Raw genomic sequence first — 17122 nt, 5'->3', positions numbered from 1 at the left:
AACGTATGCATTATTTTCAGTCTGCATTTGACTAGCTTTCAACTTCCAGCCATTGGATCATGTTATACCTTTCTTTGAGATTGAGGCACCAATTAACCCTTCTCCTTGTTAAGCTGAATAGATTGAGCTCCATGAGGCTATTGCTATAAGGCTTGTTTTCTAATCTATTAATCATTCTTATGGCTCTTCTCTGAATCCTCTCCAGTTTACCAACATCCTTCTTGAATTCTGGACACAGTATTCCAACAGTGGTTGCACCAGTGCCAAATACAGACAAAATGTAACTTCTCTAGTCCTATTTGAGACTCCTGTTTATGCGTCACGGATCACGTGAATTCTCTTGTCCATAGCATCACACTGCGAACTCGTGTTCAGATGATTATCCACCCCAGCTCCCAAATCTTTGGTTAATAACTAGATCCAGCCCCTTTGAAAATGCATATGTATGCTGCTGCTGCTTTTTTCCCCTGTGAATCTCTATGTAGGTCATAGGATGTGTATTCTACCCAGTAGGCTACCAATGCTAATGAAAACAAAGCACAGCCCTGGATCCCCCTTTCAGGCAGTCTTGGTTTTACCATTTGTTAGAAATTAAGAAACGCCTAATTGGAGCATCAGCTTACTCAGAACCCCGCCTCTCTCTTTGTCAGAAGTCTCCTTCTGTTCTTCATAGGACCTCACTTCTCTTGCCTCATCCATCTTCTTCCTTTTTAAAAAGAAAGTTACTTTTATTGAGTAAGGACAATGTGTGCTGAACGGCATGCCATGGGCAAGTGGATGCTCCATGCAACTGCACTGTTTTCACGTTACCAAGAACAGTTCTGCTTATAGAGGAGTTTTCACCTCTGCTTGTTTTATTGAGACATATGAATATAGTTACAGAATACCATTTTTCATGTACTGCCATAGCTGATATCACATCATGTGTTTTATGTTGGTGCCTTGTCAGTGTCCATGAGAATTCAGACTCTCAAAGAAATCATTACTATTTAAGCATGACATTGTACAAAACATAGAAGACATGTTCTTGTACATAAGATTGGCAATACTGGGTCCGACCAATGGTCCATCTAATCCAGTATCCTGTCTCTGACAGTGGCCAATGCCAGGTGCTTCAGAGGGAATTGACAGAACAGGCAATCATCGAGTGATCCATCCCCTGTCATCCACTTCCCTTTCACTCTGCATCGTGCAAAATATATAGTCACCTAACATTAACCTTGCATATGTCTGAAATACATCCAGTAAATATACAAATTACATACTTGTATTACAGTAGCACCAAGAGGTCCCAAAGTAGATTGGAACCCCATTGTACTTAGCATTATACAAACACAGTGAGCGACAATCCCTGTCGCAAAGAGCTTACAGAGAAAATAGACAAGACAGACACAGGGCTTGCGATCTAAATAAATGATGAAACAGGCTCAGAAAGTGAAGTGACTTTCCAAGATTGCATAGTAGGGTAGTGACAGAGCTGGAAATAGAATCCTAGTCTCTTGACTCACGCATACCTCTGCAGAGGTCCCTTTTGCACAACCTATACTGGTCTGCCACTATTTGAATCCAGTGCTTGTCTTTTAAGGACTTCTGCTACACAAGTACAAAGCTTTAAAAATGGAAAAATGATGTTGAGACAAGTTCTTGCAGATGTCAGTTTGCAGTACTATGCTTGAAATGAAACTGTGCGCAATCCACTAGATGGTGCTAGTTCCCTTTATTTTTTCTCAATAAATAAATAAATAAAATCCAGAAAAGCAGCTTGCAGTCTGGTGCAGTATGTCACAGGCATATCTGAAATTCTTTTCAGTAATTAAAGGCTAGTACATTAATTTCTTAAAACTCAGGCAGGAGGAAATAAACTGCTTGTAACAGACCTTTTGGCTTAAATTAAGGCCTGGTCTACACTACACGTTTAAACAGAATTTAGCTGCGTTAAACCGATTTAATCCTGCACCCGTCCACGGAACGAGGCCCTTTATATCGATATAAAGGGCTCTTTAAACCGATTTCTGTACTCCTCCCCGACAAGAGGAGTAGCGCTAAAATCAGTATTGCCATGTCGGATTAGGGTTAATGTGGCCGCAAATCGACGGTATTGGCCTCCGGGTGGTATTCCACAGTGCACCATTGTGACTGCTCTGGAAAGCAATCTGAACTTGGATGCACTGGCCAGGTAGACAGGAAAAGCCCCACGAACTTTTGAATTTCATTTCCTGTTTGCCCAGTTTGGAACTCTGATCAGGTGGCGATGCAGTCCCAAATCCAAAAACAGCTCCAGCATGGACCGTACGGGAGATACTGGATCTGATTGCTGTATGGGGAGACAAATCTGTTCTATCAGAGCTCCATTACAGAAGATGAAATGACAAAGCATTTGAAAAAATCTCCAGCCTATGGTACAGAGTCCACAGCACAGTGCTGTGTAACAAGCATAACGGAAAGCCAAAGAATCAAATGGACGCTCATGGAGGGAAGGAGGAGGTACTGAGGACTCCAGCTATCCCACAGTCCCTGCAGTGTTCGAAAAGCATTTGCATTCTTGGCTGAGCTCCCAATGCCTGAAGGGTCAAAAACATTTTCCCGGGTGTTTCAGGGTATATGTGGTCAATTTACACCCCCCCCCGGAAAGAAAAGGGGAAAAAAAAGTTTCTCGCCTTTTTTCAATGTCACCCTATGTCTACTGCATGCTGCTGGTAGATAGGGTGCTGCAGCGTTGAACACCAGCATCCCCTTCCCAGTGGCAGACAGTAAAATACGACTGCTATCCATCAACAGCAGCAGCCCGTGAGTGCTCCTGGCTGGCCTCGGTAAGGTTGGCTGGGGGTGCCTGGGTAAAAATGGGAATGACTCCCGGTCATCCCCGGCAGATGGTACAGAACAGCTGGTAACTGTCTTCATCATAGCAACTGGAGGCTGAGCTCTATCAGCCCCCCCCCTTCATGTCTAAAGAAAAGATTCTGTACTGCCTGGACTATCATAGCAGCTGGAGGCTTCCTCCCCCTCATTTTATCTCACTAAAAAGTCAGTGTTTCTTATTCCTGCATTCTTTATTACTTCATCACACAAATAGGGGGATACTGCCACGGTAGCCCAGGGGGGTTGGGGAAGGAGGGAAGCAGCAGGTGGGGTTGTTGCAGAGGCACCCCCTAGAATGGCATGCAGCTCATCATTTCTGCGGGATCTCTGGGGCTCTGACACGGAGCGGCTGTGCTCTCTGGTTCTCTAGTACACTTGCCCCATATTGTAGGCAGGACTGACTCTATTTTTAGACAAAACATAGAGAAGGGAATGACCCCAGGAGTCATTCCCATTTTTGTCCATGCGCCCCTGGCCAACCTCAGCGAGGCCAGCCAGGAGCACCCATGACAGCAGCAGACGATATAGAATGACTGATAACCCGTCATCTCATCGCCAATTTACAATGGCATGGCAGACAGTGCAATAGGGATGGTAACCGTCTCTGCTACCTTGCAGAGGCAAACGAATGCTGCTCTGTAGCACTGCAGTACCATGTCTGTCAGCAGCATCCAGTACACATATGGTGACAGTGACAAAAGGCAAAACGGGCTCCATGGTTGCCATGCTATGGCTTCTGTCAGGGCAATCCAGGGAAAAAGGGCGTGAAATGATTGTCTGCCGTTGCTTTCACGGAGGAAGGATTGAGTGACGACATTTACCCAGAATCTCCCACGACTCTGTTTTTGCATTGGGATTTCAACCCAGAATTCCAATGGGCGGGTGAGACTACGGGATAGCTACCCACAGTGCAACGCTCCGGAAATCGATGCTAGCCTCAATACATGGACGCACACCACCAAATTAATGTGCTTAATGTGGCCGCGTGCACTCGACTTTATACAATCTGTTTTACAAAACCGGTTTATGTAAAATCAGAATAATCCCATAGTGTAGACATATCCTTAGCATAGTATCAGTTTAATATCTGATATTCTTTTCCATTTCCAGTTATTATTATCCTAAATCCTATGCTGTATAAATTCTTAATATAATGTGAATATTGATGTTTAATTTTTACTATGTTTTTTTTCCCTTCATCTTTTCTCTTCTTTCTCCATACACCTTCTGTACCTGTGGTAACCCTTTCTTTGGCTTGGACAAACAGTACTTTTGAAGGCCCAGGTTGCTCCAGGGAGATTACCACAAAGCTAACTCCATACTTGCACAGATCATCTCTGCTCTGTGCATGGAAGGATGGGAAGATTGGGGGTAGGTCTGAGAAGGCCTGTCTCAGCTACCTCCCAGTTCTGTGAAGATTATCCAGAAAAGAGGACTGGGAGGGTACTACATTTTTCTCACTCCTTCCCCGCCCCCCCGTAGGTTTTTATACCATGTTTATCCCTATCTTTTCTAAGCTCCCTTGAAGGGAGCCACAATGCTAGGAACAAGTGAGGAGGTGAATGGGCCCAGAGCTGGTACAGAGGTACAAGGCCTGTCCATCTTTCAGATCCCCTGGGTTCCACAAAGTTGTGGGAGGAACCTAGTCTTGTTGTGCTATCATATAAACTGCTAACAGAATGATTTGGAGGCAGCTCCAGGAGAGAACTCGCACTCTCCGAGGTATAAATGTGGGATGTGATTCTTGCTCCGTATACCAGCTGTTAGGAAGGCTCTTTAAAAATATGGTAGCTGTAGCTATAGTTCAAGACATACATATGTTTACAAATACCTCACTTTCCTTATAAGACTTTGTTTTAATGCTCTTGCTTGTACAGTGCAAGCCCTCATTCACATCCCTGCTGATTGGCCTCCATGTGTTATAGTGGTATGATTAGTTCTTACCGTTTCTGGTCACTTTTTAAAAACTCTAATTAAAGTATTTCAAATTGAAACTATTGCCCTTAGTAGAGATTTTAAGATAGCGGCTAGCATTTTGCTGACACCACAGGTCCTTGACTAAATATGCCCTCTGCCTTGGGTATTTAGCAACTTCTCTAGTTACAGCATTGTAAAAGTACTTTATTGCATGAAGCATGTCTTGTTACACAATGTGATGTGCACAGGGAATGCTAAGCTAATTTGGTTTCTTGTTTAGTTAATAGGCTCAAACGTTTGCAATTTTTCAGAATGATTGTTTAAAATGCTTGAAACACATGGATATGAATATAAAATTAATCAGTGTTTAAAATACCTCAAAATCATTGTAAAGCCTTTTATTGAAAACTGTGTTCATTTTTATGTATAAAATATGAACCTGTTACAATCTCAGTGTGCTTCATGTTTCAAAACGGACACAATTTTAATCAAATTATGATTTAATTCAGGTTAAAATATGAGTTTTCATTTTCAGGTGGTTTAGAGTCATTGAAAAATCTCCAGCAACTAATTGTGGACCACAATCAGTTAATCAGTACAAAAGGTCTATGTGATGTGCCAACTCTCATATACATAGACTGCTCTTTTAATCATCTTACTCAACTTGAGGGCATTGAGAATTGTGGTCTGCTTCAGATTCTGAAGTTACAAGGAAATAATCTAAGTGAGGTAATATCCATGAATCAAATGGGCTGATTTTCTTACCATGCTTCTCTGATACCAGTAATACAGCCCATGATGCTGATCACATTATTTGTTTTCTTGAGGAGGTGATGTACAAAGGGCCAGCTATGGGAGTTTGGTGTCTCAATACCCTTTGTGCCTTTGAAAATCCTCCTCCCTGGTAATTTAATTTCAATTCTTTGCACTATAGTGGGTAGTTTTCAGTTTGTTGTATGCTAAATTTACTTTTTTTTTTAAGTTGGTCAAACTGCTATGATCATTAAAGGTAAAACGAGCCATGCAGTAGAGATATTTCTTCCAGAATTCAGTATGGGATGGTTTTCATAGGTGGTAACTGCCTACAACTTGAATTAAATCATTGTGGGCTGCAACTCTCATAATGAGGCCCTAGATGGCTACCTGTACAGTTAGTCACCTTTCTTGGCAATGGCTTTTATATAAAACTGAGGCAAAACTTACTTGTCAATAAACAGTCAGTCATTGCATGAATGACAGCAGTAAATGTGTGTATATTGCTAATCTCAAATGCTGTGGCTACATTGAATGTTCAGACTATGCACAAAGCGTAGAAAAATGTTAGCGTGTGATAAATGGGAAATGCTATACATACTATGTGACAAAGCATTTCTGTAATAGTGTTTAATAGTATATTCAAGAAAAGCAGCTGATAAGCATTCAATTGTTGTTATATGCAATCAATTTTCATTTGAAACATAATAGCAAAAAATCATTTTTCTGTATTTAGCTCCCTACCTTGGAAAATCATGTTCTGCTAAGAGAACTATACTTGGATGACAATAGTATTTCAACTATAGAAACATTTTCTTTTTATTGGCTGCCTCTGCTACAGATCCTTTCTCTATCACAAAACAGGTAAAGTGGAAACTTTTTCTATTCAAGCAATTTAATACATAGATATTTACAAAATAACAGTTCTCTTATGAGTTTTAGGTATGAACCTGAGTGTATAGAAAGGACCATTAAGGACAGTTTTGCTGTACCAGACAAAGCAGAGTTCCTAGATGATGTTTGAAAAAGTATATTTAGCAATTAATAGGTATAAAATCTTCTTTAGACAGTTTTGAAAACAATGGTGACCATAAAAGGTTAATTTAAAAATATAATCTTGGCAGTGCTGTGGTACTACTGAAACCATGTTAACAGAATTCTACCTTACTCTATAAATAGGACTATTAGTAAAACATTCTCTGTCTTACTTCCCACCATAGGGCTTGTTTTGCTGCAAAAGTTGGATCTGATAGAGGCCTCCCACTCTATCTGGAATAAATGGTGCTAATTAAAATGTTCATCAAAAATTTAATTTTCATTTCCATGTATCGATTGTAGTCAAGTGTCAAAGAAGAGCAATTTCAAGTTGCTTATCAGCTTTTATTTTTCATTGTTACAGTTTAGTTTGATTTAAGGTGTAAAAAATAAAATAGGGTTTTTTTTTCTTATTATTCATACGCCATATAGTAAAATACTAATTAATGACTTCCCATAACTTTGTATGTGGCAATCTGTGTTTCTATGGGAATACAGTGACCACATGTTCTGAGTCAAAAGTTTGCTACCTTTTTTTATGTAGCTGATTTCAAAATTGAGTCTACCTCAGTGCATGGGCAAAGGCAAACAATAACAAACACTTACAATTCTGGATATTTCTAGTTCTTTGTATTACTTTTGTACAAACTCACAAAACTGTGTGTGTGTGTGTGTGTGTGTGTGCGTGCGCGCGTGTGCATGTGTATGTGGTTTTTTGTTTGCTTGCTTTTACGATATATTGTTGAGATATAAGTAGCTGCAAGTATCAGAGGGATAGCCGTGTTAGTCTGGATCTGTAAAAGCAGCAAAGAATCCTGTGGCACCTTATAGACTAACAGACGTTTTGGAGCATGAGCTTTCGTGGGTGAACACCCACTTCCTCAGTAGCTGCAGTTTCTCAATGGGAAGTGTATTTTACTAGTTTACATCACCATTTCAACAACAAGGAGTCCGGTGGCACCTTAAAGACAAATCTGTTAGTCTTTAAGGTGCCACTAGACCCCTTGTTGTTTTTGTGGATACAGACTAACATGGCTACCCCCTGATATTTATCACCATTTCACTCATTTTGTAGAGAATTTTTGTTAGCAGTTTGCCATCTTGTCACAGTATAGGTTATAGGTCCGCAGGTATTTTGCATGCCCTATTGTAGGGCATATACAGAATCGATAGCCTTCCTGAAAACATAGGGCAGTGCTAAAGAATTTAGGGCATGTCACACTAAGCAAGGTTCTGTCATAGCTGGGGCATGGTGCTTTCTGTGTCTAAGGAGAGCTAATCAGAAGGGTAGCCGTGTTAGTCTGGATCTGTAAAAAGCAACATAGAGTCCTGTGGCACCTTAATGAAGTGGGTATTCACCCACGAAAGCTTATGCTCCAATACTTCTGTTAGTCTGTAAGGTGCCACATGACTCTTTGTCAGATAAAAATATACGTCTGTGTATGATTTTCCCCAGACAGTATTTTCTACTATTATTCCTCTGTTTACTTCATGTCTTTCTTTGAAACACCCATCAAAGTGGTATCTGAGGCCTGGATTTGCAAAGGTACCTGGTCACCTAAACCCCAGATTTAGGTGCCTACATTTGGGTTAAGGTTATGTTAAGTCCCAGTTTTAAGCTCCACTGTGATTCAAAAAATTCTTCCTGAAAACTTTATGTATCTAAACTCACTTGGCATCTAAATTTTCAGGGTAAAAGTACCCTTGTCCCCTAGGTTTCTGCCTCTGGGTGTATGCAGTGCTGTCTCACATTAGGTGTCCAGATTCACAATTCGAAGAAGATAGGCATTCAGCTGCCTACCTTGTGTGGAGGGCCCAATCTGGTAAGAGTGCTCACAGGTTGCCTACCGGATTGAGTCCTATTAAAAATCTAGCCTCAGTACAAGATAATGGTGATGAACTTTGAGCCAAAGTGGTTAGAGTGCTCAGTTGGGATGTGAGAGATCTGCGTTCATTTCTCCTCGCCCCCTGCCAGAGAAGAAGAAAGTATTTGAACATGGGTCTGCCGCCTCTCGGGAGAGTGCTCTAACTGATTGTCTAGTGTGAAGCTCCCTCAGTCTCTCCTATTAAAGCTGTTCTACTTTGGCTAAAGAGTCATTGGAGCAGAGAGAGTGGATGCTGGGTCTTCCACCTCCCAGGTGAGTGCTCTAATCACCAGACTATAGAATCATATTTTCTCTCGCTCTGTCTCCCAAAGACTCTTTTTAGTATTTGAATCTGTTCTATTGTGTATAAATACTTAAAAAGTCACAGAGTTAGAGAATGACTGACTATAGCTTGGTAGTTAGGGTATTCACCTAGGAGGTGGGAGGACCCTTGGTCTAGTCCTCGTGCTCCAATCATTCTTCAAATATTTATCCAAACTGGAACTTCAGTAGAAGAGACTGAGGGAGCCCCATATCAGAGTATCCCATAGCTCTGTAGTTAGAGCACCCGACTGGAAGGGGAGAATTGAACGTGGGTGAGTTTCTAGCTATTTTGTGTAGAGCGAGGCTCTGGCCTAGCTCAGTCCACAAGAAGCAGCTTAGGCATCTAAGCTGCCTGATTCCAAGAGAGTGGTTTCTCTTCGTGAACCGCTAGCAAAGAGAGGCATCTCTTTACAACCTGGCCTTAGGCATCTCCTTGCCTAGAGGGCTGGGGTTTATGATACACCTTTGATGTTGGCATCTCCTATTGGATACCTCTAGGCATCTCCCTGTCTATCATGCTGGCTTTTGTGAATTGTATTCCAAGGTGCCTGTCTCTCCCCATTCATTATATAGGGACCTAGATGCCTAACTCAGGCTTGATGAATCACAGTATGTTCCTGTGATTTTTCTAGGTGCCTAAAAGTTAGGGGTTCCGATGCTCAGCATCTTAGTGCCTAAGTACTTTGTGAATCTGGCCTGAGTGCCTTTTCCTCTTCTCTATATTTTATGGATTCCTTCTCTGTTTTCTGTCTCCTGTTTTTTCCACCCTCTCCCCGTCTCTCTTTTTTTCTGACTCATTCACCCATCCAGCTGCCATCTTTTCTGTTAAAATCCTCAATCCCTGTCATGTGTCTTCTCTCTGCTAGTCCTGCTGACATGTTGTGCTTTAGTGGTTGGCTGAAATATGAAGTGCTTCCTGTAGTGGGGGAAGAAGTGCTGTAGTATGTCAGAGCATCAACAGAACAAATATATGAATGATAAGTCAGACATGAACAACTACCACATCATGTGTCAGTGCCTTAAATCAAATCTCTGGGGCAAAAGAGACAAGTTCGCATTAAATGCAGGATAGAAGCCTGAAAATACTGAGTATTGCAGTAGCCTACTCTGTTACATTCACTTTATGTATGTTATAAGCAGCTCCATATGCATCTGCTTTGGCATAAATAACTGGATGTTCTATATAGGAGGAATTAATGTAATGGAGTAAGCTGTTGAAAGAGAGGCTGTTTCTTTGCTTTAATCCTTCAGCCAATGCAATCTTGTGAATCTTTTTAAGAGTGTACACTGAGTGCCATTTCCTTTTTACCGATTTCAGGAAGCCCCTGCAATGGTCAGACTGTGAATTTGTATTCCCCCCTAAAAATAAAGCACGCTGTTTAAGAAAAATCAAAACAAAAGAGAAACTATTTTTTAAGGATTTGTTGGTCTAGATAATATGTCCATATCCGATATAAAAAATTGCTTCCCAAAATCATTTTTCAGTTGAACCTCAAAGCACAAAGAAAATGTTTTAAATCCACAAATTAATAGGGTATTGCTATAGAGCTAAACATTACATATTGTAAATGCAACTGAACACAAAATATCTGAAAACAAGTATCTCTTTCATATACCTGCGGAAGTCCAAGTTTTTTGTACTTGCAGTGCTACCGCTGTTTGTCAGAAGGTGGAGATGGATGGCAGGAGAGAGATCACTTGATCATTACCTGTTAGGTTTACTCCCTCTGGAGAACCTGGCATTGGCCACTGTCAGTAGACAGGATACTGAGCTGGATGGACCTTTGGTCTGACCCAGTATGGCAGTTCTTATGTACTTACAAAACTCCCATTGACTTTGGTCTAAGCGAGATCAAATTCATTGCGAACATATTGATTTTGCAGCATGTTCTAACACCCAGTTACATGTGGTTTTTTGAAAGGAATTCTAATCAAAATGCTAAAAGGACCTCTCAGAGCTCTCACTTAATAATACATTTTAGTCTCTCTATTAAATGTACATGTTATATGCATTTTTATACTACTCTAATGACTGTAACTATGGTTAACTGTATTTCCATTGCAAGCCACTGTCTTTTAGGAATTTATAACCTTTCCAGAAGTCCTTAGTGATAATTAACTATGATATTGGAGTTAATCAGTCATAAAAATACATTTGGATATAGAATTTTTCTGAATTGGACTGGATTCTATCAGTTTCAGTAACCTTTTTTGGCAAATATTTATTCTGAATGTCTTGTATTAGACAATATTCTTAGGTATTCTCCACCAGAATATTCAGGAAAAAAAGAAAGATGGTATAGGACAATGAAGGTGAAGTTTTGTAAGTAAAACATTGTATAATTTTTAAACAATGTGAAAGAAATACAGGAGCTTTATTTTAAGATAAGAACGTACGTTATAGAACATAAGTTCAATTATAGTTCTTCAGTCTTCCTACCTGTTAATCTTCAATTAATGTTAATGAAAATTTTCCTGGGTAAAGGCAGACATTCAACAGGATTTGGGCCATCATGTAATATTTGGTGAGCAGGTTCTAAATTTCATTTTTATACTGTTTTCTCCTAATCAAGTTTTTTAAAAATCTGTTTTCTGACTGCAAGCCTCTCTGGCTCTCAGTTTCTTACTTCTGCTGCAACATTAAATGGGAGCAGAAAGCGGAAGCTGTTGCTTGCTTTTTTGTGAATATCTTTTACTTTTGTGTCTTCTTTGTAATTTATATCTTTTTTATGCCGAGGGCTAGTGTGACAAGGTCAAGTGGTATTAAGTTTTCAGTAATGTCCCTTGTCTTTCTGGTTTGAATTTTCTTAGAAAAAGAATTAACAAAGAATGTCAGTAAAAGAAAAGCGATAGATTGACAAGAAAGTTTTAAATCTCATAATAATCCCAGCAGAAAAAAAGCAGAGCAGGAGTCAAATAGAATTGTCAGTTCATCACAGAATAGCACTACAACTACCAACATAAGCAACACAACATAAAAAAATAGTGCATCATTGTGTCTAGGAAATCAGCATTCACCCCATAGCACCCAGTCCAACTTTTGTTTATTCTCAGGTACCCGAGCCTGTGTCATGGATTTTCAAGATGCAATATACACTGTTATGAGAAATAAAAGTAGATGCACTATTTGTGTGTCAGTGGAAAAACTACTTTTGAAGATATTTTTAAATGATATTGTTAACATCCTGTGAAACCATATTAAACCAATTGTTTCTAAGACTGAAAAAAATATGAAACATTATAATCTAGTTGAAAAAATATGAGCAGAGGAAAATTGGAGTAAGTGCAGATCTTACTGTAAAATGTGACTCAAAAAGAAAAGGCATATTGAGACACAACAAATATGAATTTTACTAACTCTAGAGCTGATTTTCTGACATTGAAACTATATTTTTACTTGTAAGCTGCCCTCCCTGTGACTTGACATGGGATATGAAAGTCAGGTTGTGCTCTTTGTGGCTCACGCGCACACATCTTCATCAGTAATAAAGATTCTGCAATCAAAGCTTGATTCACGGTTCTATTGATGATACATGAACCAGAAAATAATCCATCTTTCTCTTAGCAGTAATGACTGCAGGAATAACAGTGTGTTTAAAATGTCATAAAACATATATTTTGGCAATATATGAGCAGCTTTAACTAGCAGGTTATCAGTCTATAAGTAGATATAATTTTTACACAAAAAGATTTTTGACCATAGCAGACTCTAATTTATAAGTTCAGTTACTTTCCTCCACAGAGTACATTCCTTTTGATTGTGAAAACTAATAGTTGCCAACAAGCACAGTGCCATCTGTGATATTTAGGACTTGTCCATACAAAAACTTGAACCATGTTAATTAAATGTATGGTTTTTAATTGATTTACATAACCTAGTGCCAGTTTGTGCATAGATTTTGGTTTAAGAGTGGCATACTGCAGTTTTGCTTGATCCCTTTTTTTTTTCAGGTTTAAGATAAAGCAAAATATAAACTACTTTTAAAATGAAAGAATAGCATTTGCAAACAAATTAGCAATGGTTTAACTAAATCCAATTAAAAACACACTTTTCATTAAACCAGTGCAAATTTATGTGTAGACAAAGTTTTAGAATGACAGTGCATAGCACAACTGTGGATAAATTTTGATTTTTTTTAACAGCAATAACTGAACATTTTCTTTAATTCAGGAAAACTTACTATGTGTTGAGCATTCCCATACCACAAATACTCTCCACACTAGATTTCCTATTTTGGGGCCCCAGTATATTGCCATTTCAGTTTCCAGGGAGAATTCTGTTCTGACTCGTGTATGAAGAGTAATTTTATATCAGTCCTTGTACTTCGCATATCTCTGATAGAGTTTTCTGAGATAGTGAGATACAGGAGGCTCTACAGAGTTAGTTGACCTCAATGCAGCAGCTGCTATATGAGAGCATATGCACACCTACACGGATATTACTGCTGTGTATCTTTTAAGGTATAGGAAGCAATTTGAGTGAGTAGAGAAGAGAGATGGAAACAAATAGTGTAAGAGAGGAGAAAACTGAGAAAAAAGAGGAAAAACAGATTTTCTTATTTCTCCAGAATCATGGCCTCTTGTTAGTCCCATACGGTGGTGTTATCTCGAGCAAAGTCATGGTAGTTGAGTCACTGAAAAGTAGCAGAAGAGTTCACATAATCAAAACTACATAAAAAAGAGTAAAATTTATGAAGCAAAAAAAAAAAAGAAGAAACAAAAACTCCTAAAGAGAAAATTGTTAGACTAAGCTGAGCTGGCCTAAAGTACTGTGTTGCAATGCCATGCCATGCAGAAGATTAAAATACTATAAAGCACTACAAGCTTAAAAGGAAAACTGCAGCAATTAGCTTTAGCACCTTGGATAGCTAAATGAATAGTTAGTAGGGCTGTCAAGTGATTATAAAAATTAATGACGATTAAACATGCGATTAATCACTGTAAAACAATAATAGAAGACCATTAATTTAAATATTTTGGGTGTTTTCTACATTTTCAAATATATCAATTTCAATTACAACACAGAATACAAAGTGTACAGTGCCCAGTTTATATTTGTTTGATTGTAACTATTTGCACTGTAAAAGAAAAATAGTATTTTTCAGTTCTCCCATTGCAAGTACTGCTGTGCAGTCTCTTTATCATGAAAGCTGAATTTACAAATGTAGAATTATGTAAAAAAAAATATTCAAAAACAAACCAATGTAAAACTTTCAATATATTTGAAAATGCAGAAAAAACATCCAAAATATTTAATAAATTTCACTTGATATACTATTGTTTAACAGTGCGGTTAAAACTGCAATTACTTGCAATTAGCTTTTTTAATCACAATTCATTTTTTTGAGTTAATTGCATGAGTTAACTGCGATTAGTGAACAGCCCTAATAGTAAAATGTTATTTATATATATCCGTAACATTGTATTTCAATACTTATTTCAGTAATATTTGTCCCTATGTCTTTCTCAATGAGAAGTGCTGCTTTTTTATTTACATAACTTTCTCTGTTTTGTTTTTAGTTTGACTCAGCTTGCACCCCTATTTTCATATGTATCTTTGGAAAAGCTTAATATCAGCAACAACTGCTTGTCAGGTGAGTATGTAAAATGAATTAAACAATATATATTTTTTTAATTTTTTAATTACCTTTAGGCTTTTTTTAGGAATACAGGCAATCAGCATATTCTAAATGTCAGTTGTTCATTAGGATGGAGTCTTAAAATGACAGGAGCTATTCTGTGATCACCTTCATAGAATCATAGAATATTAGGGTTGGAAGAGACTTCAGGAGGTCATCTAGTCCTACCCCCTGCTCAAAACAGGACCAACACCAACTAAATCATCCCAGCCAAGGCTTTGTCAAGCCAGGCCTTAAAAAACCTCTAAGAATGGAAATTCCACCACCTCCCTAGGTAACCCATTCCAGTGCTTCACCACCTTCTTAGTGAAATAATGTTTCCTAATATCCAACCTAGACCTCCTCCACTGAAACTTGAGACCATTGCTCCTTGTTCTGTCATCTGCCACCACTGAGAACAGCCGAGTCCATCCTCTTTGGAACCACCCCCCCTTCAGGTAATTGAAGGCTGCTATGAAATCCCCCCTCACTCTTCTCTTCCGCAGACTAAATAAACCCAGTTCCCTCAGCCTCTCCTTGTAAGTCATGTGTCCCACCTCCCCAATCATTTTCCTTGCCCTCTGCTGGACTCTCTGCAAATTGTCCACATCCCTTCTGTAGTGGGGGGGACCAAAACTTGACACAGTACTCCAGGTGTAGTCTCACCAGTGCCAAATAGAGGGAAATAATCACTTCCCTCCATCTGCTGGCAGTGCTCCTACTAATACTGGCCAATATGCCATTGGCCTTCTTGGCAACAAGGGCACACTGCTGACTCATATCCAGCTTCTCTTCCACTGTAATCCCCAGGTTCTTTTGTGCAGAACTGCTGTTTAGCCAGTCAGTCCCAAGCCTGTAGCAGTTCATTAGTGTAGTATCTGGGTACCTTCCAGTTCTGTATTAAGTGATGTTGCTAACATCTGTCACATGTGGTTTGTTCTTTCTCTCATCTTTTCCCCAGGGGAAGAATTGTGTTTCTTTTCTTTTTTTAAATGTACATGCTGTTATGTGCTTATGTTAAAGAAAGGTTGAAGTGTATCTTGCATTTGGATTAGAAGGAGGTGAAGTTTGTGAGTTCATTTTGCCATCTCAGATGGGGGCCTCCTAAGACAGCTCTTTCTTCCACACCAAAGAGCATTACCCTTATGATAGGAAGATTCATTGCTCTTCAGGAGCATTTGTTGGTCAGACTTGGTTCCAAAGCTTCTGATGATCTTTGAGATATGCTGGGCCTAGGCTGTTGAGCACTTCAAAGATAAGGACCTTGAACTTGCTTCATTATTCTGTGGGAAGCCAATGTAGGCAGCAGAGAACATGTTTGACATGAACACAGTAGCCTACGTTGCTAAGGAGATGTTTGTGTGTGGTACTAGTTGGAGTTTCCCAAGGGCTTGCACTGCAGTAGTCCAGATGAGAGGTGAGAAAGGCTTATGTAACTGAGGCCAGCAGCTTGGAATAGAGTCTCCTATCTAACTAGAGTTGTTAGAAGGTGTTTTATGCATGGATGCTGCTATGTGAGAATTTAGAATCAGAGTGAGGAATCTGGGAGTACTGCTCACCTATAGACTGACTTCACCAACTGAGGGTGTGTGGCTTCAACCAAAGGAGATTGCAGTATGGCTGCAGACTCCTCAAACGGCTTTCCTCTCTCTATCAGCATAACCTCTGTAAAGTTCTTTTTCAACCAGTTGATCTTCATCCATGAGATGATCTCATCCAAGCACTGGGGCATCTTAGTGGTAGGTCATATATGGTGAAAAATAAGTAGAGCTGTGTGCCATCTGCATGCTGCTGGCTAAAGAACAAAAAACCTAGACATGAATTACTGCTATATTCCAAACAATGAAGAGCATCTTGTAGCTTCTGTTCCACAGACTCAAGCTGGAATCGTATGCCATCAGCTCTATTGTTATTTGTGCATTTCCAGCTATAATGCAAAGGATCATAATTTAATATCAGAGTGCTCTTTAGATGCAGGAAATCTGGAAAGAAGGAATATATCATCATTCTGTGTTTTGGGATGTTCAGATGCCATGTTGTCCTCACCTGTATTTCTAAATGTAATAGCATAATGTTTTATCAAATACCTATTTATCTAGATATTTCAGATATTTCCAAACATATTCAGGTAAACAGGTGACTACTTTACAAAACAACAGAAATGTTTGTACACTTTTGCTGAATTTTATGATTTCTGTTAAATTGAATTTTACTTGAATATACTGTATACTAGAGTCAGTTGAAATTTGAGAAAACCTTTTCTTTTTGGACAATTGTCATTTTGTTTCTAACAGAATCCACAATAACTGAGAGTTTGTTAATGATACTACTTTACTATAATTGTTTGCTTTTACAAATGGTTGCGCCTTAATTATTCAACATTATATTTACTTTTTCTTCCCTAATATAATATAGACCTTGAAAGTGTCATCATATGGTTTAGTGGATGTCAAAAATTAAGTGAGTTGTCACTCAATGGAAATCCAGTTCTCCAAGAAAAAAATTGGAGGTAAGATAAACAATGAATTAACCCTTACCATATATCCATTGCTCAACAAAATCTAAATCAACCAAAGTTCATACATAGCCAGGCGGTAAATAAATCTTAATATTTAAGTTAGCTAAATAGTAATTTTATAAAAATCTGGAGGTTGCAATCAATACACTATACATTTTATTATTCAGAATATTATATCTGATCATTTTTTTAAATTTAAATATTATAAATACCTCCACCCAATAAATGAAATT

General features: G+C 38.8%; 1 protein-coding gene across 5 annotated transcripts in view; it reads left to right on the top strand.

Moving 5' to 3' along the window:
- LRRIQ1 (leucine rich repeats and IQ motif containing 1) overlaps positions 1-17122 on the top strand; it is a 175157-nt gene that overhangs the window by 31749 nt on the left and 126286 nt on the right. For all 5 annotated transcript variants that reach the window (XM_030548608.1, XM_030548612.1, XM_030548609.1 and 2 more), the window contains exons 11-14: positions 5312-5505; positions 6266-6393; positions 14274-14347; positions 16787-16880. In XM_030548608.1, coding sequence (XP_030404468.1) covers positions 5312-5505; positions 6266-6393; positions 14274-14347; positions 16787-16880 — 490 coding nt within the window. The remainder of the gene's footprint in view (positions 1-5311; positions 5506-6265; positions 6394-14273; positions 14348-16786; positions 16881-17122) is intronic.

Source organism: Gopherus evgoodei, chromosome 1 (assembly GCF_007399415.2).
Source record: "Gopherus evgoodei ecotype Sinaloan lineage chromosome 1, rGopEvg1_v1.p, whole genome shotgun sequence".
NCBI lineage: Eukaryota > Metazoa > Chordata > Testudines > Testudinidae > Gopherus > Gopherus evgoodei.
The sequence above is the reverse complement of the archived record's forward strand: the minus strand, read 5'-3'. Positions and strand labels throughout refer to the sequence as shown.